The sequence below is a fragment of the Blennius ocellaris genome (genome assembly GCF_963422515.1).
Source record: "Blennius ocellaris genome assembly, chromosome: 2".
Lineage (NCBI taxonomy): Eukaryota > Metazoa > Chordata > Actinopteri > Blenniiformes > Blenniidae > Blennius > Blennius ocellaris.
Window position 1 is genome coordinate 25738664 of NC_137651.1, and position 27358 is coordinate 25766021.

The 27358-nt window shown below is 41.5% G+C and overlaps 1 protein-coding gene across 1 annotated transcript; it reads right to left on the reverse strand.

The window, feature by feature from the left end:
- Positions 1–26668, reverse strand: yap1 (Yes1 associated transcriptional regulator). The gene is made up of 8 exons (XM_080502654.1): positions 25964–26668; positions 24320–24555; positions 13609–13727; positions 12856–12969; positions 6709–6878; positions 3061–3188; positions 1991–2103; positions 1–871 (listed from the first exon to the last, which is right to left on the reverse strand). Exons 1-8 carry the CDS (start codon positions 26162–26164, stop codon positions 636–638), a joined length of 1317 nt encoding a protein of 438 aa, XP_080358780.1. The 5' UTR covers positions 26165–26668; the 3' UTR covers positions 1–635.
- Between the last annotated feature and the right edge of the window lie 690 nt (positions 26669–27358).

A 27358-nucleotide genomic window follows, 5' to 3' on the forward strand; every position in this document is an offset into this window, starting at 1 on the left:
GCACGTTCAAACTGGGCCTCACGTTACCTTTACTCCAAATCAGTATTGTTCGTTATGCTCCAAATACATCATTTTTGGTTTATCAGGCTCGTTAATAAAACAACACAACCAAAGATTAAAAACTCAAGGCCAAATATAAAGCTACTTCAGCTACATGCAATATTGTCCCACACACAGTTTAAGTCGTGCTGCTTCATGCTATAGTGCGAGAAAGAGAGGCTCCAGAGGCTCCAGGCAGTCCATGCAGGGTAGTTACGAGCACCAGCCCAGTTCGGTTTCAAAAGGAGAAGCAGGAGGCTGCGAGGGCAGGGAGAGAAGGAGTGACCCCTCGCTCTGGGTAAATATGCCTTAGATTCACCGACAGACATGTGAAAAATTTCGGGGACCCTTGCATAATTGTCTGTTCATGGGCCAGCCTTGAAGACGCAGACAAAATAAAAAAGAGATAACACACCAGTGAAGAGAACCAAATACTGCCTGGAAGAAAAAAAAAAAAAAAAAAGGTTGGCATTAACACGCTGAGACAGATACAGAAGTCCGGAGAGGCTCGCTGAAATGTCTGGTAAAAAGCATGGATGGATCCTTCACAGATCAGAGCAGGCAGATAGTTCAGAGTGTTAGGCAGAGGAGCTCTTCTATAACCATGTGAGGAAGCTCTCCTTGTCGATCTTGGTAGCTGCCAGCACGGACTCCATGTCGTTGAGGATGTCGGAGCTCAGTGCCTCCTGCAGGCTGGGCATCAGCTCTTCACCTTCCACCGCCATGCTCTCGCCCTCCAGGGTGCCCAGGTCCACGTCGGTTCCCGGGATGGCGTCCAGATAGTCGGGGAAACGACTGGGCTGCGTCGCCATGGAGGTTGGGAGTGGATCACCTGGCGCCGAGAAGGAAAGGAGCGTTTGAATGAGGAGAGAGTGGCACCAGACTTAAGTCTGTATTATGTGGTGAATCAATTCATGTGATCAGATGGAGAAAGGTGTTGACATGGATGATAGTTTCTGGAATTTCACAAAAGTGATTTTGATTTCTGGCTACATGTCAACACATGTTTAATGCCTTTGAAGATAGAAATGGTGGATTAAAATCTACTCTGATCAGTAAGTTATTAAGCACAAACTGAACTGTGAACGTCTTGACATATTAATAAACAAAAACTACTAAAACAAAGACAGAGGTTCTAGTTACTTTTACCTCATAATGTAGTTATCTACTTGCTTAACCCTTGACGTCAAACAAGCGTTTTCACAACTTAGTCTGCAAAAATGTATCATTTTTAGAAGTAATACTTGTTCTAGTCACTTTATTGCAGAAACAAGAAGAAATCCTTAATCACTTGACTGATAAAGGGTCAAATAATCTCTACCAATTAAGGTTTTTAACTTGTAACATGTTACATTCAGTCAAAAGACTAATTACGTTTTATTTTGGTGGGATCAGTTAATTGGAGGAAGATGCTCTATGATGTAGTTGTTCGATTTAACAGATTTAAGAAATTCAACAAAAACTAATACATTTTACAAAGTTAACCTTAAGTGTCTTTATTGCTGTTGATGGGAGTACTGTGGTTACAACCTAACGCTAATATCATATTAAAGTGAGTCAGTTCAGGACTGATGAGGCTCCAACCTTGCCCGCCGCACTATAAAGCAAATTGTAAACATTTCTCTTGAAAACTGAGGTTTTTTTAAACAAATCTTTGCTATCAAACTATCCTCAAAGCCATGAAGCCAGAGTGAGTTAGTAAAAATTGTTTTGTTGATATTTTACTGTATATTGCACCAGATGGTTTAAATTAAAATTGTCTGTGTGTATGTGTATGTGGCACCTGAATTAAAATGTGTTTGACACCCCTGATCTCGAGGAAACATAGATCGGTTATAAAATGAGGAAACCATACGGACAACTCAGTAATTAATCCAATGATTGTTCCAAACTCCAGAATCAATAGGATATGATCAACCACAGTGTCATTTGATTGCAGCTCTCTGCTCACCTGTGTCCATCTCATCTACACTGTTGAGGAAGTCGTCCGGAGTGCGGGGGACGCTGTAGCTGCTCATACTCAAACCGCTGTCCGTGCTCTCGTCCCTGGAGTGGTAGGTCCCGCTTGGAAGAGCACAGATCATGACGAAATTAGTCATAAACACAACACGCACAGACCAAGCGCAAGTAGGGCGAACAACCACGCTGAAATTGAACTTGATTAAACTATATCCCAATGTGAATAGAGGACGAAGAAAGTATGACCTCGTTTTCTTTATCATGCACATTAAAACACTTGTATTAGTGCGACTGACGGTGGCGACTAATCTACAGTGAGAGCAGTGAAACCGGGCTTCACTCTTTCGCCCTGTTTTGCTGAAAATAGGAAAAAGAGCAACAATGAAAGGGGCAACAGAGACAACGGCATAGAGGGAGAGAGAGGAGACATTTGACAAGCCTATACTAATTAGCAGAAAAATATGTAGGCAGAGTATGGCAGAGGCAGGATGAATGAGGCCATTGTGAGAGCAGGGGAGTGGAGGCAACAGGGGGAGGAAGGGAGATTAGGTTGGCCTGTCTACTGACTGGACCACATGTTCTCATGGCCTGCTTGCTATTCACTTCTTTCCACACTTTGTCTGCTTACAGAACAACTAGAGCTTGAACTCTTGGAAATCATTTCCCAGAATCCCACGGGGCGGGATTCTGAGAAAGGAGGGCTTCCCGTGCGTTCATAATTTGCAGATGTGTTTGAAGATGTTTGGAGGACGTCTCCACTCTGACCTAAGTGTGGTTGCGTTGTCTGTTTTCCACAGTCGGAGCACGATTGTGTTTGTTGCACGGGTCGTCCAGCAGAGGTCATCGCTGTACAGTGAACTCAACTCAGCTCTGCTGGACTGAATGAGTCATTACCATGTGAAGGGCCTCCTGTTTTTTTTTTTTTTTTTTACAACTAAACAAAACTCAAACAAGTAGATTCCCCACAAACAAACCAGAAGGGGGGGGGGGGGGGGGGGGGGTACACTGACATCGATGTGATTGAGGGAAGATTTCCTCAACCGGTTCTGGTGTGAGACCAACCTGTTGAGGAATGGGTCGGAGCTGTTGGCGGTCATGGTCCGGGCGTCTTGCGCCATAGGAGAGGACACCGGGTTTGTGCCACCATCTTGCTCCATACTGGTCGGCAGCTGGTTTCTCAGCGCGAGCTCCTGTAAATGATAAGCAGAAATCCTTGAGAAATGCATATCCACCCCACCCATAATCTCACAAGCTAATTATACACAGCTTCGTGAAAACATTTTGGAAGCGTCCTAAATGCCTGCTGCTCTGGTTTCACTGCAGAAAATATAAAAATGAAAGGAGGCACACAGACAGACGGCCTACATGTTGCTCGCCATTCCTCCTCATACACAGTGTCATGTTACATGAGGGGCCGGCCACAGTTGCAGACAATTGTTTTCTACACATGCTACATCAGATAAGGCTGAGGATATGTAGTCATGCTGCACTTTTTTTTTTTTTTTTTAAATCACTCCTCCTTTCCTCTTTAAGACCTTGAATGAGAGGACGTGGGATGACTTTCCAGTGTCACCATGTTGAGATCTCAGTAAATCTTAACGCCCCCGAACTCTGAACTGAACCAATGTCTGAGCGTGACACTGTTTAAGAAAAGACTGAGACAGATCATTGTCAACAAGTACAGGGATGAAGTGCTGAATGTGAATGGCTGTCTCTAACACTCCATGCAAGACTGTACATAGGAACATGATTGTGTATGATGATTGAATATTGGAGATGGGTGGGATTAAGGTTGAAATTGAGGTTTTACTTCTTCTTTCTTCTTTTCAGACATGTTGATCTCGATTATGTGTTATATGAGTGTATGTATTTAAGTATGTATGGGAATGTAGCTCCATTGTTTCTGGACTGAAGGCATCAAAAACTTGGAAAGATGGACAGGTTTGTCTATCCCAGTCGTGCCTCAGTTGTGCTTGCTGGGAGGGACGTCTCTCATGCCTCCCGAGTGTCCAAAAGAAATGTCTGGTTTGATGGTCGTTGCATTTGTGGTGGCTGCCAGACTAATTCTGTGGATTTGGAAGAGCCCTCATGCACCCAACATTGAGGAATGGGTGAAACTGATGACGGAGACTGCTGCTTATGAGACATTCATCTCTAAAGTTCATAATGTCCAGGATAAAACTAACAAGACATGGATATATTTTATGTCAGTTATTGAAAAACAAGACTCACTTGTCATTAGAATATCTTGATTGTGACACTTTTTCTATTTTTACTATTATTTGTACATATTTTTGGTGTTGTTCTTGTTCATTGAATATGAGAAGTCAATAAAAACTTAAATGACAAAAAAGTATGCATTTATAAATAGGTGAGTATATGTATACTTGGATATAGATTATTTATTTTGTGCATGATTTTGACATAAAATATAGATTTATTTATATAGATTGTTGACACAGGGATGATATAATTCTGTGTATATTTGTGTATTTTTATATATATGTGTGTGTTTAAGGAATTTCCCTCGAGGACTATTCTATTCTATTCTATTCTATTCTATTCTATTCTATTCTATGCAAACGTATATACATATGTATATATTGACTGCAGACAGAGGATTCATGCTGCACACTGAATTATATTACTTACAGGGTAAATAGCTATACTAAAATAGTAACTGATTGTGACTCAATGCAACATCAGGAATTACATGAATTACCTTTATGTGAGAAACCATCTCTGAGCTGCATCCTGCTGTTTTTATAGAAATGTCTCTTCTTTTTGTGACCTAAATATGTCATTCAAATCGGTGCCGCCCTCCACTACAAATGTAAATATCAAGAAATCAAACATCAATGATACAGATTTTTCCTCCTCTGTCTTTAAATATTCCAACATACAGGTTCACTTTTATCAAGGATACAGTATTATTCTTATTGAAACTGACAGTCTGACAATAAGGGATCTCATTATTACCAGTTAATTAGTGAATTATGTGCCGATAGTACAATGCAGGGAGGTGCACTTTGTTGTTTGTATGTTTTTGTTGTTGTTTTTTTTTAGTTTTTTTTTAGATTTTTACTGAAGTGAGAACAATGGAAGAGAGGGTTCTGGTCTAGTCTTGTCACATATGTACAATGTGTATAACACCTAGTCTTATGTCAACATTCCTCATTTTAACATAATTCTTATAATATGAAAGTAATTATACATTTGTTATGGGAAGCTTGTCTGCATTTGAATTACTTAATGACATGTCTGTCAAGTTCACCAGTATAATAAAACATTTTCTTAAATTATCTAATCTTATCCAAGAAAAGAAATAAAAATATGCAAGCTATTATCTGTAAGTGATATGGCTAAATAAATATACCTGTAAGTGATATTGGTATCTGTATTGAAGTCAAACCTGGGGTACAGCTGGTTTTAACCAAGATAGAAGTGAAAGAATCACAGTAAATTTCACAGGAGTTCAGGGGACACTCGCAGGACACAGGACCCGCACTCTTACTAAAACCACAGGTGCAGTAAAAAGGTTGAGCAGTGAAGTTTATGCAATCCGGTCTGCCTTTTTTCAGCCATGTGGGATGTATTTGAGACCCAGAGTTGGCCTAAATTTGAACTCCCTGCACAAGCATTTATCCCACATGGTTAAATATCTTTCCCCACTGCAATCGCATAGGACTCTATTTGCGAATGCTCTCGCTTTTGTAATTCAAACAAAGGAAAGTTACAGGACATCTTGGTGAAAGTGATAGAGGTGCTGTTTGAATGTGGACAGACTTGTCTCTTTTACACATAATTCATTCTGCTTGTTGTTTAGAGAATGTGCGCCGCCATGCAAGGTGCTCGTACACTCTTAGGGATCTTGTCCCAAGCGCATATTGCCACATACACAGGGTGACATGGCGGGGGTGAAACCACCAACCTTTTGATTTAAAAGACAAGCAGCTGAGCCACAGCTTTTGTTAATATGCATGGGTCGTGCATGCATATAAAAACAGGTGAGACCGAGAAATCACTTAAGAGCGTTGGATGGGTAACAAAACCTGATTTCTTTTTGTGATAGCAGTTTCACCTAATCCCCAGTCTCATTGGGAAAACCTGTTTTTGATTCCACAGGACATTTGAATGCTAGCGGCAGCTTAACATGCATCTCATTACTCTGACACTGCTGCAGTTCATTTGCTCCATAAATCCCCCCACATGACACACTGGGTTCACTTCCTACACTTGAAACATCTCATATGAAAGACAGGGTAAACAAACTCACCAGTGCTCTCATTCATAATCACAAAGCTGTGTTTCTGCTGTTATGACACAGCCTTGGGTAAACTGCTGGACTCTTGCTGCACCACCCTGCGTGGGCTGCACTGTGACACATCCCCATTAGGAAGTGATAACATTACCACTGATGACTCACGGGCCTTCATTGCAGGGTGGTGTAACAATAAAGCCTGATCAAAGCAAGCTTCGAAATCCGCCACCATATTACCTATGAATAGTGAGTCACATTTAAAGGCCTTATTCAAGAAGCACATGCATGACAATATAAATGTTGTCAAGCATAAACTGACTCAGCAAGTCAGCCACAGAAAGACTTTTTACTGTTTTTATTGACACTGGTGCTCCTCTTACGGAGGCCATTCCTGTCCAAATAGCCTCTGTGTGTGTGCGCACGTGTGTGTGGATGTTCTGATTTCTGACCTGTGGCCTCTGTCGAAGCAACTCCTGCTGCTTCATTCTCAATCTTTCCTTGTCGATCTGTGGCAGCCTCATCTGGTTGTTGCCTCCCATGACTCCGCTGAGGGTGCTGGGAGGCAGCTGCCCTCCCTGTTTCCCCGGGGCACTTTGGGTGATTCTCTGCTGGTTCAGGGCTGCAAAAGAGACACAAGTTCAGTGCATTGTTTTTTTATTCTTTTTTATATATATACTCTCACATTCAAGTAATGTTCAATATAAATGTATTGGTTGGAAATTCACATTTGGTATAGCACATCTAACAAATTGGTTCTTAGAATCTGCACAAATGAAATCACTGTCTTCAGTCACATAAGAATTAAACACACAGCACTGTACTGCATTTTTGATGAATAAGAATGTCAGGATTTTTTTTTATTTTATGTGAAGTAGATATGATAAAACGAATTTTGGATAATAGAATATATCAGTTTTATGTGCTTTGGACAATGGAAGAATGTAATGCATGTTATGAAATAAAGAAAACACAACAAATTTACTGTACATAAGAGGATAAATATACTTGCACCTCTGAAACTGCATGTCCGACTACATAACAAGACTGACAACTTGAGCTTCTGCAAGCTGAACTTGTAAAAGACCGGATCCAGTGCAGCAGGTTGTGCTGAACAAGGGAAGTCCCAACACGAATTTTCCACCTAGCGTCTGAAACAATCACGATTCCAGTAAGACCTGATCCCCTCCCACTCACTGACTAAGACAGGCTTTGTTAGTTTTGTACATTGCATCAGTCATGACTTATCCTCTCATTGTGCGTTTGGTTTCCTTCTAAACAAATCGCAGATTATCCCTCACGACTGACTGCCTTGCTAGGCCTGGCCTGATGGGCCCACTGCAGTCCAATACTGTCCTGGATCTGAGCCTTTCAAGCAAAATGCATTTGCATTGTGCACAAACACTGTTAATGGCGTGTTTACAATATCAGAGCAAATGAGTTTGTATTGAAAGCACAGCTGTTCCCCAGTGAAATCTTTGTCATGCTTCACTGTACAGGGGGTGGGTCTCAGACATAAGTATAAAGCAGCGAAGCTGTCTATCTATGCAAAGTAGGTCACACATTTTATCTCTGTAGTAGAGAAAGGGAAGCAAATGCACTTGGTGAGGAGGGGTATAACAGTAATGGGACCAATGAGGGGAGCTGTTTGCTTATGTGCTTGAACCACAACAAAGGCTTGATACAGGGACACTTTTCACGTCCCCCCCCTGTTGTCCTGACCGCCCCGGCACCTTTCTCATCACCATTCAATCACTGTCTGTTTACACTATCGCAGGAGCTGAATGAAGCATGGCTGAGGGCTCTCCCTGGGAAGCGCTGGAGGCCCCACCCTGCCCTGCCTCCCCTCCCCTCCCCTCCCTTCCCCCCACCTCGGCTTGGTACATGCACGTAAACACACAAGAGAACCATGGAGCCTCCTCCTCCTCCTCCTCCACCTCCTCCGCCCACACACACGCACGCACGCACGCACGCACGCACACAGACACAGACACACACACACACACACACACACAAAACTGAAGCCATGGGAGGAGAGTGTGTTACTTCTCTCCACTTCTTATCTTTGGCAGATACTGAGGCCTTTTGTGGTGGGATCACGCCGCCATCAGGGCACCATTAACTGTTAACTCATGACAGAGTTCTGTGCGCAGGCAAATGTCAGCAGCTTTGAAGAAACGTTACATTTAAGTGACGGGACGCAAAGAGCGAGAAATTCACCGAAACATGAAAATGGTTTCAAACCAACTTAATGACACTTGAACTTATTCATGCTTATGCATGACTGATGGGGAAACAAACTCGCAACTGCCGTGTGCACACGATTCCCCTCGAGAATTGTGTAAATACAGTATCTCCAGCAAAACTACGTGACTAAATGCGAAGCTGAAGTCGGCTGGAATTTTCCTTCAGGGCAGCTGACTTTCTGGTGTGCGTCAAGTCAAGGACTCCCCCGCAGACCAAACAGCAAATAAATAACCAATGTTACTACAGGGAACTATGCGCAAACACCCAGGATATCAAAGTAGGGAATTACATCTGTGGGTGAGAGGTGCAAACGACAGGTTCACTTCAGCTCCGCAGTGATAGTCTGAAAGGACGCCTCTCCAGGATAAGAGGGCCGAGTGTGTAAATGTGCGTGTGTGTGAATGTGGTTTTGGAAGGGGTGGATTAAGTCAGCAGCACATAGCGGTGGTGACCGCTGGTGTAGGGGGAGATAAGAGACGAGTTAATGCCGTCTGCCTTTTGTCTTCTTCACGCACGCCTGCAAAACAACGAGCCAGTAACACCGGGCCTTATCAGGCCATCACACCAGCACCACACACAACATCACCTGGGGCAGGTAGAGCGGAAGGTGTTCCAGCAGGTTGAGGTTTTCTATATGCCCAGAACACTGCACATTTATGGGCTTATTGCAGTCACTTTAAAGGTTGAAAAAAAGCCCTTAGAAAGTGTTTAGATAAGCCAAGAGAGAAGACATCTGAGTTCTAATTGAAGCATGTTTGTACCTTGGTGTAGCATTTGGTCTTCTTTTTCTTTTGTATTGATTATTTTTATATCACTTTTGTAGAGTGTCTTCTTCTCTTGATTTTATTTTTGACAGTTACGTTGTTTTACTCGACTTCCAAGGAAGCCCCGCACAAGACTTCCCATGAGCCCAAACTGTTGGTTTATGTGTACAAATGGCAAATAAAAATCTTGTCTCTTCAATGTGTTTACATTTTTAGTATTTTATACTCCTCTGAATGTCTCACTGATCCAGTCAATGAAAATGTGGCTCTTGAAAAAACTTAATGAATCAAAGCAACATTTTGATGACTTACACAAAAATCATATATTTGGTTACTTGTATTGCCAGATTCCCTTCTGGAATTAATCTTTGCATTTGATATCTCATAATGGAATACTTTTTAGTGTTATCCTCTGAAGAATGTCACGGTGGGCTTTATACTTTCAGAGTTTTAATATTGGCTTGTGCATATTTTCTCCAGGTAATCCAGGCTCCTCTCTTAGTCCAAAAACAATTGTTTTTTCTGGTCTCACAGTTAAGAGACTGGGGTGTAGTTTGCATGTTCTCTCTGCGCCTGCACGTGTGTCCTTGTGTCCCCATGTGTGCTATGGCTTCATCCCACAATCCAAAGACATTAATTAAGTTAATTGGAGAAATTAAATTGTCTGTAGGTATATATGTCTGTATCTTTCCCTGTAAGCCTTGTGATAGACTGGCAATCTGTTCACGTTCTACTTTTACTCCAGCTCACCATAATCCCAAATTAGATTCAGATGGTATTGAAAATGATTGGAAAGATGGATTATCCAAAGCATTTGTTTGGAAAGTAAGTTGCTACAAAATGCCATTAGTGCAGAAATGTTAACTTGTGGAAACCTCAGAGAGAGAAAAGCAGCAAACAAAATGTGTGGTTTGACCTGGCTACTGCAGCCTCATCACATTATGAGTAATACAAAGCTGTTACGTCATTAGTGCCAACTTGTCTGGTGAAGTACTTTGACAGGAGAAGCAGAGGGAAAAAAAACCCCTCACTGACACATGTGAGGACAAAAGCTTGAAACGAGAGAATCCGTCTTTTGGTGCACTCGAGGATTTTCCTTGTGTGTTTTTTCCTCTTCCAGCGAGGTGCGCGTGGAAAACAACTACACACATTGGCCAGTCCCCTTTTGAACTCGGCCACTGCGTGCTCACGGCTTGTTTGCTGCTCACCACCTCTTTGGACCTTAAAAGAGGATGCATGCTTATCCCATCGGCATTTTCCCCTCTGTTCCTCCCATTTTTCTTTCTTCCCCTTTCGCCTTGCCTCCCTCCACCCCTCCTCCCCTCTCACATTGGAGTCCTTTGACTGAAAAGGTCTGGAACAGATTAAGAGTTGGACCACAGAATAAAGAGGCCTGGCATGGATTCAAGTCTGTCTGGAGCTGCAGCAGAATGGGGCTGCGCCTGCACTGGGCCTCACACGGGGGAAAGGCGGCCGGCAACAACCCTCAGTTAAAGGCACTGAGCTGCTTTTCTCCTTAAAGCTCAAATTAGCCTCTATTATCAAAGCGGCCTGCTTATGATTGGAAACCTTCATAGGCGCGCTATAGAGGAAAGAAAGCCCATTTCTATGGGGAAAAAAGTGAATAAAATAAGCTTAAAATTCACTCAAGCTTTTAAAATATCAGGAAGTTTTAAGTACAAAACAATCAAAAAGTTTTGTAAAATCTGAGAGAAAAAGTGCAAACATGATTAAAAACTGAACAAATTTGGTATAAAAACTTAAAAATGTTGTTTTTTTTTTGTTTGTTTTTTTACAAAGTATAACAATTAAAAAAGACAAAGTTTTGATCTCACATGGAAATGAATTTAGTTATGGCACATAATGAGTTAACAGTGTGTCTCTTTCTCTCCCTCTCTGGCTTTCAGGGGCCCAGCAGCCTTGTGTGTTCAAGACTTATAAATCTTCAAAGAGCTTTGCCGATGCGAGCCACCATCTCTTCCCAGCTGCCCCACTCCCCTTACAACTCTGTTTTGAACTCTCCTGCTCTGCTGTGAAGCCTGTCACACAATTGCTTACAGGAAGAAGAAAAAAAACTAAACTAAACTAAACTAAACTAAACTAAACTACCCTGTAAAGAAGTAAGTGTTTTGAGTTTAAAAAGGAGAAAAATCTAAAATTAAATGGGATAACATTATACATGCTGAGTTACCTTTGTGAACCAGGGTGCGTTTCCCTGGGGAACGCTGCTGTAATGAAAGGATGGCACCTGAAGCAGAATTGAGTCAGACTGACATAAGTGGGAGCCTTCGTCTATGTGTTAAGATTCCTGGTTCACAGGAGGAGGAGGATTAGCTCATTCCCGTGGCTGCAGAGGGGTCTCAACACATCTTACCTGGTCCCAACACTTATTCACGAAACCCTGGGCGCCATGCAGGCCAATGCTCACTGTCAAACTTTAGCTCGGCCCTGGTGTTTTAATGGCCAACTCAGCTGTTGTGCTTACACTAAGATGGCTGAAAAAAAGGTTAGATGTGAGTTTGGGGATGGAGGGGGTGGGTTCAGAAAAAATCTGGTTTGTACCATGGATGTCATGCCCAGTCAGTCCTGAACAATGTGGAGCAGAGAAGTGAACTATGAATCATCCTGAATTTCAATCAATTGCGATGATGAATCTTGTATGAATGAGCCAGAGCTTTCTATTGAGGAAGAGGCATGCAAAGAAGAGGCAATAAAAGGGTTTTATAAACTTCATCATTTGACTGGATTGAACAATCAAACACCATTCTAATAATACTTTAAAGCGGCACAATAAATTGACTGGAATAATAATGAAATATAAACATGTTTAACTTTTACGGATCTATAACTAAGCCTGTGCGGCTAGATCATTGAATATGAAAAAAAATGCTTGTTACAAGAATAAACAATGCGAATGAACCAACTTCTTAAAGCCTTAAACCCACCTGAAGCCCACAACACTTACATATTCTGTCTAATCTCTGTTTATTTATAGTATGTTTTCTATTGAGAAACAGCTCCAGTTAAATACGAAGAAGATACAGGGATCACAAGCCATTGTAACTTAAGGTCAAGATTTAACGTTTTATAGGGCGAGTGTTCATATTTCTTCCTGTTCCTTTGCAAATCAGTCATAAAATGAATGATTAAACAGCCACTCTAAACAAGCAGGAAGTATTTTTCCCTCTTACTTTGGCAAAGCATCTTTTCTTCCCGTGAAATAAAACATTGAAGTATTTTAAGTGTCAAGTATCTACCCCAAAATGCCACGAGTTAGTCATTTATTGGACACTTCTTGTGCGAATAAGACATGTGAAATGAGGACAGTGTATATATTTTGAAGGGTGACGTTGAATTTGGGGAGTATCTAAGGTACGTTAGGTCAGATGATTGTTCTTCAGCAGACTTAGTTCGTAGAAAATATTGCGTATGGGTATTTTTGTACACTGATTTTGAGTGTGAACCCATCCTTTAATAACACAGTTGGTCGAAATTTTGAGATTTCAATAAGGGTAATCCCAATGTGTCATCTTGATCAACAACTATTGTAATAATATAACACAAAACAGAGTTGTGAAACCAACTGACCGTAGCGTGGCTCAAGTCGCGGGTCCAGCCAGGATGTGGTCTTGTTCTTGTGGTTGATGTAGTAGATTTCTCCCTCTGATGTAATAGCCTGCTCCCAGCCGTCGGGGAGGGGTCCTGAATGGAGAAAAAAACACAAATAATGTTGGCTCAAGATAGATGCTGGCGGTTTATTCGCAAAGAGTTTTCGTTAGCGTAATTGTGCAACATATCTCACATGTCATGACAATGGTGAAAGGGCATAATTATAATGCATTGTGGTTTGAAGAATTAACTTCTTAGGCAATGTGTTGGGACAAAAAAACAGGCTACACCAGCTTGCACTAGCTCATTATCTATCATCTCTTAATATCAATTATCTACCAAAGAAAACAAACCTTTCTGGCTGTCAACACTTGGAGATTTAAAAAAAAAAAAATCTGCAGGTGTAGAACAATGACAGAGGTAGTATAGAAAGATAGTTCATCTGTAAACTCCGCAATATGTGAGTCACGGAGCTCCCAAACATGTCAGACAGGACCTGTAACCTTCCGCCTCTTACCTCACCTAGGGCAAATTCCTATTGCACAGCCAGAAACGAGGCAGGCTGAGTGGTGGCAAGTAAGAACGAGACTGTACCTGACTGCTACTGAATGGTGTGAGGAAGAAAGTTAAAGTGGGGGCCAAATAAACCTCACAAATACGTTGAATTGTAACCAAAACATGGGTTGTACTGCGTCTATGGAGAAGCAGAAGAGAGTGGATGTGTATACCCACCGCTGGCTGGGTTCATGAGGTTCTGCTGTGGTACTGGAACAGTACTGGGAGGGGGGGGCTGGTTTATCTGCAGCATGGCTTTACGAGGGTCTTGCCAAGTGGTGGTCTGATCGATGTGGCTGTGGGGAGACAAAATAAGACAAAGAAATTAAGTTAGAAGATCTGCCATCAATGAGTGTAGACAAGTACCACAAGTCATCTGATGGTACATTGTGAGGCGTGAAAAAATATGTGTGTGTGTGTGTGTGTGTGTGTGTGTGTGTATGCATGTATTTACACATGCATGTATGTGTGTGTGATTCAACTGAAGTTGTGACCAGATCAGGGGAGATGGTGCCGCCCTTGTTCATGATCTGAGTTTGCGTAAATGGCACACGAATGATTACAACTGGCGCAGATTTTTGAACATGTCTGTTACGTTAACGTCAACATAAGAACATGAACATTTAATGATTGAACATTTAATGGTAACAGTTAATGATTTTGTAGCTCAAGATTTGTTCTCCCAACAAACAGTGTCCTTAACCTGCATATTAACCAGCACATCAGTCTGATCACTTTAATCTTGGTCCCCAACAATCTCACCCTTCATTCATAAATAATTCAATCAGGAAAAAAAAGTGACCGTCTGAATGCAGCTGATGTTTTACTACCATTAATCATGGCCGAGTTCAAACTACGGGCAATACCAATACAAAACAGAACGTCACATGCAGGCACTGATGAGTCAGAGGCATTTCGCTCTTTGATGGAAGCTCACTCCAACCTCTGTATTTCTGTAAGTGATGACTGTTACAGGAAGCTGGACTTAACCAAAATACAAGATGTTCATCTATAGTTTGGGTTATTTTCCACTCAAAGACTCTATGAATAAAAATGAAGACGCCAACCTTGATTTGAATTGAAAGGTTAGTTAAACTTTAATTCAGAACTGAAACAGCAACTAACGACTGAAAATAGATCACAACTGCCTGCAAACTTCTTGAAAGTTGGCCGTGATTGGTTTCAAAACAACTATTGTAGGGTCAAACAATGTTGTTCAATCTATTTTCTGGCTCATCTTTGCTGGGACAGAAATGGGGGTGGGGGGTGGGAAGTTGTGGAGCATTCTGTGAAGCCATTGATAATTAGTGCTTTGTTGGTACTTGTTGCTTGATTAAGATGGAAAGCTAATACAGGAAGCCCTCCTCTCCCGAGCAGGACCCTCTCTATTGAGGGAGGGTCAGTCCCAGGGCTCAACGCAGGGGGTCCTTTTTTTTTTTTTTTTTTTCCCCCTGGAAGCGGCTCGGACACTGCAGAGTGTCAGGGGCTTTAACAATCTGGCGCCACATTTACAAAGCTTTCACCTGCTTGACAAAGGCATAGACTGAGCTACGACCTAAAACCCCACTATTCACTTGTCCTTTTTTTTGTTTTTTGAACCATCCCATTTAGTAGACTCCCCCCACTCCCTCCTCCACCCCTACCCCCTCACCTCAAACAAATAGGCACCACCTTGTCAATGCAGCAGCAAAACTCTTGCACAGATTGAATTACTTTAAAACACATGACAAAAATATAGAGTCACGCAATTAAAACACTCAGTGATCCATTGTACCCTGACCTCTGGATGTGTCCTTCCTCAAAAACTTAATTCGATCTCAAAGCGCCATCAGGGAGGATTTTTGGAACAGCTGGGCGAAGTGAGAGATTGTGAGTTTCTCTTGGCCTCTACGGTAATCCCAGCCTGCCTGCCTGTTCTCTATCCCAGGCCAGAGAGCGAGAGGGCCTGACTCAGCACTCCTCCCCCTGACACAATGCAACCCATTTTCAAGCCCCCCTCTTGCTTATGCTTTATTGATCAAAGGAGCTGCCAAATCCCCCTACCACACACACACACACACACACACACACACACACACACACACACACACACACACACACACACACACACACACACACACACACACACACAAACACCACAAACCAAGCAAAATAGCTGGAACTGCTCAGAGTGGAGGGGGCCCTTGAGAAAGAGAGGTCACAGGGAGCAGCGCAGGAGAAACGGGGTGGGGAGGGGGGCGCAACTACAGAAAAAAAAGAGTGAAACAGTAGAAAAGAAAAAAAGATCTATGGAAGCGATCCCTCTGATTTTCATTGGCTGCATGAGTTGCTGTGCTTGTTACAGTGTGAGCCCCCCTGGCCGGCTGCATCTGTCCCACTCTGGAAACTATGACATTTATTACACAGAGGAGGGAAGAACAGGGGAGGAGGGAAGAACAGGGGAGGAGACTTGGAGACGAGCACAGGGATAAGGGAAGGGAGGGTTTATTGTAAATGAGAGGCCTGCACATCCTGGCACACCGATGCCAAACAGAGACGGTGAAAAGGGGGCGAAAGAAAATCACCTCAAAGCCTGCGAGACATACGATTCTCCCAGCTGTTTGCGGATCGACGTAAACAAATTGAATTTTCCGTCACACACCGGCTTCAGTTGCTAACCTTTGCAGCTCAGGTCAACGAAAACCTTTTGTAAACAAAGCCAGACTGTTCCAAATAATCACAGATACAGTAATGAAGTCAACTTATGAGAGCCTTTAAAAATGTTCTACTCAATACCTGCGAACTGAGAGAACAAGTAAATGAGTTACCAGGTGCCAGTAATTCATCGCCAGCTTTTAAAACTAAAAGATAATCCATTGACTCGACGTGGCCCAGGCCTTATATGGACAGCTATACTGCACTTCCTGTGGCCGAAACATAAAACAAAACAATGTCATGGCAACTGTCGGGACGGCTGGAGGCCACCAGTTGCTGTTAGGAATTGCTGATGAACCGCAACCTCCAGTCACAACTGCTCGGTGTTGTCTTTACATGTCTCTGACACCACGACAAGCTCGGCTTTATGACATCTATGGACAGACGATCACGACAGTGGGATTGCTATTATGGTGTCTCAATTGTAAAACTACCAAGTCCAAGAAGAACATAACTGGAGGTCATGAAACTCCGTCTTTGTTGTTATTGTTTATCTAGTAACACTTGAGCATGAACTATTTATGACGATAGTGGTGGCATCTACTCACGATGGAGCCCAAGCGTTTTCAAAGAGTTGCATTTTCAGTGGCTCCGAGCACCAAAACACAATGAAAGATTTGCAATTTCACTTGAAATTGTTGTCGTGTAAACAGGCCCTCAGTTGCCCGCCCCTCATTTCCATGACAAGTGACTGAAAATTAGTGCTTGATTACTGTTACAAGATGTATTGGAGTTACTTTACAAGTTACTCAAGATATAATCAAGTGGAAATGTCTGTCTGGCGTAACTTTGTTGCAACCACTCATTCCTGTAGGATGATGATAAATGATTAAAGTGTCAATTTTGCTCCAAATAAAATAATGTATCCTCATCCTATTACCACCCTACCATGAATAATAGTACGAAGCTAGTGGGAAATCCCCATTCTTGTCCATCATAAAATGACAGTCATCAATCTCCTTCAGGGAGTTTTTTTCTAATAGTTTTGCCATTCCCTTGGGAATCTCAGCCCAAAGTAGTAGGTAAACCTATGTATTTCTATTATTGTAGACACAGCCATAATCCCAAGCTCAATATTCAGTTGTTAATCATCAAAATGGAACCATAACCCATGATTAGCTGGTTCAGTGGAATACCAACATTAAATGTGTAGTTTCTGAAGGCAGAAAGAATCCTGTGGTTTGAGTGTGACCCATTATCAACTTGGTCACCTTCTCATGGAGCCTCACTTGCTAATTTTTACTCAAGCTGTCATCATGGGTTGACTGTGGCTTAGCAAAGCACAGTGTAGGACCTCTTGATCCACCTCGGCTTTGACTCCCTGACTAAAGGGACGGCTATCAAGCTGGTGTTTATTGTGCCTGTGTTATTTAAAAGACATCTTGCTGAGGTGAAAGGAGGGAGACCTCTCATGGCGAAGCTAAATATGACTTAGCTTTACCGATTTGGAACGAAGATCTTCTGCTCTGTGCTGATCCTATGGAAACAAATTCTCTAGTGGGTTTGTGTTTTTCTATTCTGAAATCATTCATGACTTCTCAGTGACTGTGTGAGAAAGACGTGTGAATGGTGCACTTGTTGTGGATTACTGTAGTAAGACAAAGTAGTATGGCATACTGTATGTTGACATTCATGAACACTGTGAACATAAACTGCAGATTTTGAGTGTTTCCAAATGAGTTAAAAACATGGTAAACATGTCATTAAACGCTTAATCTCAGACTTTTTACTCTCCAGCTGTCGAACACTCGGTGTAAAAACGGGGGAGTGGAGCTTCGGGAAACGCAGCAACGACGAAACACTCCCACAGCTGAGTTGTCAAATGTTAAAAATGGGATCCTCAGGCCACAGGAGCTCCACCCAGGGAGTATGTGTTTGGAGGGTGGTTGAAACTGATGACTAAAGAGCGCACTGAGGGAGGCCAGATGTAATCAGGCCTGTGAGATGAGGATGACCACCTCCACTTTGGTTTGACTGGAGATGCCTGGCTGCCTCTCTATCAGCAGGACATCATCAAGAGAGATTATTGGAGCAACCTTTGTGACCCCATTGTGGCTTTAAGTTTCCCTTTGAAGGGCGGCTTGGAATAATGAAGGAACTAATTCACGCGGTACCTGCACCCGAACAGAGCTCACTTTTATTGACCGAGTGATTAAAACTAATATATCGCATTTAATTTTAAGCAAACCAGCACGAGATTAAACAATTTGTTTCTGCAAGACAAAAACTGTGGGCATTTCGAAACGTCCCAGTCCTGTAATTACTTGGTAAATACATACACTCAAATAGCTAAACAGCCCAACAGAATGACCAACATTTCTACAGTTTGTTTTTTCAAGCGTAATCTAACGTGAACTCAGGTGTTTTTAGGAGGAACTCAGTCCACTTCTCGGTATTACATCTCTGTGGAGATGCCCTCCGCGACAGTGGAGGCATTGATGTCTGAAACAGAGGTGTTACATCAAGACTTTGGTAAACACGAGTCTGACTTTCTCACAGTCAGGTTTGTGTACTGAGCTGACAGGCCGGGGCTGAACAGGAAGGTTCTTGTCTGTGTGTGGTCAATAAACCAAAAGTTTGTCAAACACAAAGTTGCTCCAAATGAGGGCTTCACACTGGCTTACTGCCCCGTCTTTCCCAGCATCATTTGTAGCACACAACAGGCTCAGTATGAAGGCTAATTTGTAGATTTACCAAGTTAATACAGTCAAATGGATAACAATAAGAGGCAATGATATTTTGAAAGCCACATACAGCAATAACATGAGATACTTAGAAACTGAAGTCAATTTCAGTCAACATTTAATGACAATACATTTAAATAAAAAAAAAAATCCCACATATCAATTACATTTTCCCACAGAACTTCATAAATAAATTATCAAATAATAATATATGCAGCTTTTACTCCGTAATTTCCCCACACTATGGAGAATCATGTGGAAATTGCCAATTATCAAGCAGTCTGAGTCTTCCTGTCTTTAAAGAAGCACTGTAAACGTGCAATTACACGGGGGGAAAAAAGAACAAATTGAGTCATCTCATGTTGTCTACTGGAAGAGAAATCTCCACATAATCTCCAAGGAGATATTTCCAGCATAAAGTCCAAGTAAACACTTTGATCTTTCCGGCTCAAACAATGTCTGTGACTTGTATTTAGTGCAACAGATGTTCAGGAAACCCCAGACAGGGGATCCAGTGAAGTCAAACTATCTATCAAGTTCTTCGGTGTTGCTGTTTAGCAAAGTAAAAAGGCATCGATTTATCTTAATGGAGAAAGCACAAGCAAAAAATGGTCAAATACTAGTAGCTTATTTTGTTCCAAAAGACACAAGTGTCCGTCAATACTTGGCTCTACCTGCCCCTGGGGGCAAAACAATAGCTCCAACCCCCAAAGCTTTTCCCTGCTTAAGGCTAACTTCCCACAAACTAAAAAGCTCTTTCAAAGCTGCATTTAATAAGCGCCCGGAAACAGTGATTACCCCTCCTGGTTCTCCGATGTGTCTAAATTAGAAACCTTCATTAGTTTATGACCCGGCCCCGCAGACCGGCCCTGCCCCCGTTCACAGCGGCAAGGTGACCCAACCTCCGTGCCCCCGCCGCCATAAATCAAAGACCACCGCAAACTGCTTGCAAGAAAGAGGAGGAAAGGTCAATAGACTCTGTTGACATTCTCCCTGTCTTTGTTTTTATGGAACAGCCAAAACAAAAAGACTTTTTGGATTATACTCAACTCCTGTTTGTCTGCAACTACCAAATCACAGTGTTCTGATACTGTCCTGATCAAAAATATAGATCAGATGACATTTTCTCAGACAATCGAAACAATCTCCTAATGATCTAATTGGTAACCCATGAACACAGTTTCACTAGGTTAATCATGTACTTAACAAATCGTTACTGCTGAGAGTTTACACCCGAGCGCTAGGCTGGCATGGTGGGAACTTCTCAGGTGTGGAGAACTCGGTTAAAAACACTTTCAGCGTTCGCTCTCTCCGCCATCTTTAAACTTGGTGTCAAGCCATTTGTCTATTTTAGGAAGGCTCACATGAGTCTCAACAGGCCTGTGGTCTGAATAAAGATCACTGTTTCATGGCTGGACAAAGGGAGGGCCAGAGTTTCTCTTGGCCCCTCTTCTAGACGTCTCCACATGGCTGCCATTTAACTCCACTGACACAAAGGAGGCACCATCACACAGAGCTCAGCTCCATTCATCCTAAAACAGGCGCTGACTTTTAAAGGGAGTGGACATGGGCATTTGCAGAAGGGATGGTGGTGGTGGTGGTGGTGGGGGGGCGGCTGAGCTCCAAAAGCCTGACGGTCCCAACTGTACGATACCTTATAAACAGCAGAGGAAGCAGGAGAAGCAGTATCTTTAATAAAAAAACAACAACTTTCACCTCGAGTTGATTTATCTCGAAGGACAACAGCGGTCACTGGAGTGAAATGTGAGCCCCCCACTCTGCTCAGCTCAAGCTGGTGACCGACTCCCCACCCCCACTAGTGCAATCACCACCCACCCACACACACACACACACTCTGCAACATGGTCGCACAGTCCCTGTTTATAAATAGGGGAGTGTCTTTTCCAGCAGTTCTGCCTTTATTCCAGATCAAGTATCTCCACTTTGATGTGCAGTGAGTGGAAGACGCCTCCATGCAGTTTTTCCCCACTCGTACAGTGCGCTACATGTACACAGATCAGATATCCAGCCGACAAAACAAGAGCGCTACAACGATTTTTCTACACTTTTCTCAGCAGAAAGTGACATGTTTATCACATGAGGCATAACATGCTGCTCTGAGTTTATAAACTTTGAATTTGTCCTTTACAAAATTTGCATTATTTTTGGTATAAACATTTTAGGTGGCATTGCGCACACTATTATGCAAATGTTAGTGAGTATGGTGATAAATAAGAATGCTGTCTTTGATATTTGTGCTCCCAAACACAATGCTCTTCCACTTGCCCCTAAATTTAAGGCGATGTTTACAGGACAACATTTTAAAGTGAAAATGCAAAACATTTGCTGGGTTTTGGGTGTCTATTTACACGACAACTGCATGCAGCAAACAGAATAAAAAAAAAAAAAAGAACTCCTAAAGTGGGAGTTTTTAAAATGCTCCATGTGCACATTTTTTCTGCACATGTGCAGGTAGATGGACAATGACAACAATTTAGAGTGTCATGACTCCCAGTGGACTTGGTAGTTTTCGTTGAGGGTCACCCTTAATAGGAATCCAAGATCGTCACTCGTCCATATGGACGTCCGTGTACTCACCATTGTTTATAGCGTATTATTCGCTCGGCACATGTTTTAGTCCAAAAACAAACAACAGTGCCAACTCGTGGCCTGGCATGTTAAGCACATTGTTTCAGTGCAAATCAACGTCGTTTTCAAAACAATGCCACGTAAACATGACACTTTTATGAAACATAAACACAAAAACAATGGTCTTCACTTGAAATGTGGTGTAAAGGGGTCTAAACTTCTTGTCTCCAACCTCAGCAACTATCTATCTAATGCGTGAGAATTCTGGGCAGCAAGGCTCCATTTGATTAGTCAAATATGTTGACACGCAGAGCATGAAAACTACATTTATCGCAGACTTTTGGGATTTGTTTACTGCATATATTGATATTGCGATAACGATTTTTTTACTATTGTGCAACCATATGTTAAATGGTCATTAACAAATGAATAGAAAAATGAAGTATGCTTATTAAATTCTTTAAAAAACAAAGATGAATCTTTAAAACCACACAAACTACATTCTCATTTAAAATGTTTGATTTATATGCGGCTTTTTAAAGTTTTTAAAATTCAGAGTAACTACCAAATTAGGTCTTGTAAACAAATGAAACAACCTCAAGGGAGTCTTTAAGACGTCCTATTCTCCAACCCTGCAGTCTTCTTTTCTTCTCTCGCCCTCTCTTTTTTTTCTTTTAGATGAGTCTCTTCAAAACAGACCAGATGTTCCCCAGATGTGCGACCTTAAAACATCTGTTCTTGAAAGCTCTCTCTTTATTTATATATGTATATATGTATATATATATATATATATATATATATATATATATATATATATATATATATATATATACATATAAATTTACTTGTAAATTTCAGGCTATAAGGTTTGCTCAGACTGCGTCAAAGATTGACTTGACTTGACCATGAGGACGAGTGAGAACGACGACTCCAAGATGTCAAATCTCCTCTAAACAACGCGAGTTGCCGGAGCAGCTCGTGTTGTAAACTTTGGACTGTTTCACAAGGAGGAGATTAAATTACCATAAATTGTTGACAAGGACATCATTTTTATGAATAATTCAACCAAATCCTTTCACAAGAGCGCAGAAAACAGATGCGGGGAAAAGATGAATAAATGCATAACGAAGTGACAAGCACCAAAGTGACCAACATAAAGGCTTCTTGTATAGCTACATTTTGATTTTATTATTTCAGAGTAATTAGACGTTAGTTAGCAGTGGATGCGTTTTACAGAGTTTGTCTGTCCTTTGCTGTCTGGAGCTGCTTCACTGTGCCATTGTTTCTACTGAAACCTGAGACCAAGAAAGAGAAAACATACAGCAGCAGTCCCTTAAAAAGACTGCTCTTGTTGAGGAAGACTACCAAAATTTGATGACTTGCAATTTAACAATTGCGATTGTCTCTGTCAGGGCACACTAGCCACTATTGTGCCCTGGAGCAGATGTGGATATTATTGTCAGCATAATGTACACTGAACAGACACTGTTATAGAGAGACGGAGCTCAAGACCACTGCTCTGGTAACTTGGACTTGTCTCGGCTTGCTGGAAGCTCAAAAAAATGTCCTTCTTACCAAAAAGTTGTAAAGTAGCTTTTCACCACGAGCTTTTGAAGAGTACACACTGAATGTTAAAGCTCCAAATACCTCAGATGAAAACGATGATTTTTTTTTTTTGATAACCAGCTGACCATCGCACTTTATTTACATTCCTTTAGCAACTGAATGAAAAGCAATGGATCGTGTTTAATGTTACAATCTGATGTAGTTAACAGCAGAGGTCAGGTTTTTAGCACATTTTCCAAACTCGCCAGCAAATCTGTGCGAACTATTACTAAATGTCACTCCTACTTTAGATGAAAAACATACAGACATAAGGGTTATTGGTCCCTTTTGTCAGACAGGGCTACTGTAGGGCCTGGCAGCAGAATGAATCTTATGAATCAAATGCAAAGAGCATGATGCATGTAAACGGGGGTGATATTCATTTTCATAGTGCTGTATATGAAGTTTATGTATAAGTGCAGTGTTGGTACATAATTACCATTATGTTACGAAACATGCAAAGAAATAGAAAAGGTTGCATGTTCTCCCTGAGCATACATGAGTACTCGGATCAAACACATTTAAATTGAGGGGCCACATACAGCCAAATTTCATGTTAAGCGGCCATAATACGCTTTAAATATAATATTACAGTTTTTTGTTGTTGTGGTTTAGGGTATATGTGACGGAAACGTCTTTATTATCCACAAGAAACAAACAATTACCACCAAAAATGATAAAAATCTCAGCATAAAGTCAATTTTGATGAAACCTTCTGGTCCAAAATACAATAAAATGTCCAAACAGATGTCTCCTATAGCTGTTTTTGCCAACTTACTCTGACAACATGACTTTGAGGCTGTTGTTAATTTGCTGGTTTTCATGACAGCATCACCAATATCTCAACTCGGGTCTTAGTGGTGTGGTAAGTCCACTACTCTTGAGAAATCTGTCAAAAAAAAAAAAATCTATGTTTCCTCTGACATTTTTTTATCATTTGCTTGACAGTTTGGCCAGACTGGAGCCTCTTGTTTGAGAGTAGTGAAGATGATTTAATGGAAGAAAATAGTAAATGGATTTCACTTATTTAATTCTTTTATTCCCCCGCTTGAGCACTTTACAGCGTTAATCACATCCACATCCATAACAAGACATATTTTCAGGTTGAGTAGAATTTATTGCTCCACCGTCTACAGGAGTTTGGGATATTCACATGGCCCAAAGAGTAAAAATCAACTGCTCACTTCTCCTTTATGTGCTGCAAATCAATCTTCAAACTATTTTCAATATCGTCCATGACGCTCTTTGAAAACGCACACATTCCAGGTTTATCCCAGGATGGCATAATGCAATACACCTTCTGCTTGCACACTTACTTGAGGAAGTATCTCTGGCCGGAGGCGGTCTTGGCCATCTCCCACCCGGCGGGCAGGGGCACATCGTCAGGAATCTCATAAGAGGACTGACGGAGATGTTGAGGCGAGGCACCTGCTGAGGCCATGCCAGACAGGGAGCCACCAGAGACGGCCCCCAGCTGCAGTGAGGCCGGAGACGAGTGTGCACGGACGTGGTGGGGGGTGAGCACACCGCCACTCCCTGCATCTGTGCTGGCCTGTGATTGAGGAGGGGGGAAAGAGAGAGACAGCATGAGTCCAACAGGGCTGGAAGTAATAGATTACAAACACACATATCACTGTAATTAAGTCCATTTATGTAATTATGCAATTTTACTCACACTTGCTTACAATCCCCACTGTGTAATAGACTTAAATGACAAGTAACAAGAACGTATTTGTAATTAAATGTAAGTACAATTCACATCTTGTTAATTTTAAACTCACAAGTAAGTCCTATGTCTTTTCACTTATACTTAAACGCAATCCATACTGTGCAGTATAATGTGTGACGTTCAAAATCACCAGTACACACTGCACTTTCTGAAATTACAAAGTCTGTAATTTTACTTAAAATTCAATACAATTCACACCATTTTAAAAGCCACTACATGTGCCTACAATTTCTACACTTGTTCACAAAACAGTGCAATAGCGTCATTTCTTGTTGTTTTTTTATTTTTATTTTATGGAGGTATTTTAAAAAGTTGAACTGAATTTAATACTTGTTAAAAAAAAAAGTCACCAAGTTCTTTCTGGGAACGACCGTTTGTACTTTCAGTATCACTATTATACATCAATAGTATGATCACAAGTAATACAGAACCTGAGTATAAATTAAAGTACTTTATATAGGTCTGGTGGGACAAAATATGGGCTACAATTGTAATCACATTAATAAAACGGTCCCAAAAACATGAGGCATACTGAGTCACTCATTATAATACAACGAATTAATAAGTTCGCTTAAAACACACGACTAACGAAAGTTTAGGACTTGTTTGGGTTTGGTGAAAAGCAGGATCCAGGGCCTGTGTGGAACAGAGGAGGGCGCAGCCTCCCTGCAAACACTGGGCATGCGCAATGCTCACCAAAAACCCCCTTCATCGGGTGGTGGAGGTGCTGTGAGGGGGACATTACACTAACTCCAACCATAATGTACTTTTCTTGATTACTCATTATCTCAGCAAAAGCACTCGATTTTAGCTTTTAGGCCATTAATGATACACTTTAATAAATGTTGTAGCCCAGAATCAGACCAAAACATTCACACTTGTATAGCGCATTTTGTTTACAGCAACTTCTTGTAGGTAAACAACATGTTCCAATGTTACTAATACTAGTGACACTGGCAAATGCATTGATTTGAGTTTTTGCTTGATAACTTTAAAGGGTTTATTACACGTCCATAAACCTTCATGACGAGGTTTGTGGGGGTGTCATGACAGATGCATCATAAAAGCCATTTTTGTTTCTCAATATGCATGATGGGTCAAGATTACTCTTGAAGGGTAAACGTGAGTAAAAAGTCATGTTCAGGGATGTTTTAGAGATGTTGTCTGCAAAGGACGTCATGGAGGCCGGATGGGCCTTGATTCAGTCGTGATTTGTGCAGGGCGGGCTTACTTGTCTGGAGTGGGACTTTGGTTCTGGAGGCTTGAAGAAGGAGTCTGGCAGCTTTCTCATCCTCATGGGCACGGAGGGGGGCACGATTGTGTTCTTCGGGTTCATCACGGCGTTAAAAAGCGCCTCCAGGTCCGTTTCAGAGTCGCCCCGTACATGGACGATCTGGTGTCCCGCAGGAGGGTTGTGCTGGCTCGGATCCATCGTCCCGAAGCGAGTCAGGCAACTTTTACGCGTCCGTAAAAAAAATACGCACAATAAGTACGCACAAATAGTTGTGTTTGTTAGTTGTTGTTTTGTTTTGGGTTTTTTTTCAAACAAGAAAATCAATTCAAGCCAGTCCCTATAGCTTTTTTTCCTCTCTTTCTTCACACAACAGGAAATCAGGGATCTTGCTTGACTCTCAGCAAAAGTTATCCAGAGTCATTATAACCAGTTGAGTTTCTCCCAAAGTGCGTTAGCTGTCGAAATCTGCAGAGAAACACTGCGTTTTCCTGCTGTTTCCTGTTGGCATACTGGATGTAACAAAGCGCATATCTACTCCACACTGGAATCTGTGTTGTCGTCCGGCCCCAACTTTTCCAACCAAAAAGAAAAAAAAAAAGCAGAGAGGTAGCCGGGGAAAAAAACGCAACAGGCGCACGGAAAAGACGCACAAAAAGTTTCGTGGAGTTATGAAGTTTCTCTTATGAAAGCTCCATAGCGCACAGTAACAAATCTCTGCTGCTCACTATGTTAAAAAAAAAAAAAAAAAAAAAGTTTTGCTCCAGTCGAGTCTAAACTTTGGGCAGGACATCAAACTTTATGACTCACGGGACGGGACGTCTGCTCCAGGGGCGGGGCGACGCTTTAATTGGGACAAGAGGCTTAAAGGTACAGTCAGTGTGGCCCAAAAAACTCAATTTACACCAAAATATTCACCGATTTCAATTCATCTCACGACATTAAAACACACTAAAGATATCCATCTTTCATATAGTTTCATCCAAACAGTGTAACATTACAACTTTTTGTATTATGATTTATTTTTTGTTATTTCAATAATAACAATAATAAGAAAACAAAACAAACAAAAAAAAAACAGATAATAACTAAATAAAATAATAAATGAAAGTATCTGTGTGCCTGCCGCTCACTGCTCACTAGTTTCCTCTCCATATTGCCACTACTAAGTAATAGTGGAAGAGTATCACTAAGGTACCAGTAATGTTTTTAGTTCACATTTTGGAAAATAATCATGAACATTCAAGTTTTAGCCCTTTTAAAAACACGGCTAAACTCAGATGCAAGTAGTTAAACCCATTAATAATATGGATATGTCTGTCAAAACCTAAATTAAATGTTTATTTTTATCATGAAATTATTAAATCTCTGCAAGGTTATGTCAGTTTATTGTTT

Excerpts from the sequence above, each read along its gene's own strand:
- yap1 (XM_080502654.1), bottom strand. The coding sequence starts at position 26,164 with ATGGATCCGAGCCAGCACAACCCTCCTGCGGGACACCAGATCGTCCAT. Across the intron at positions 12,970-13,608 it reads CCTCATGAACCCAGCCAGCG|GACCCCTCCCCGACGGCTGG; the intron begins GTGGGTATACAC and ends TTCTCCATTCAG. Across the intron at positions 2,104-3,060 it reads TCCGACCCATTCCTCAACAG|CGGGACCTACCACTCCAGGG; the intron begins GTTGGTCTCACA and ends TGCTCTTCCAAG.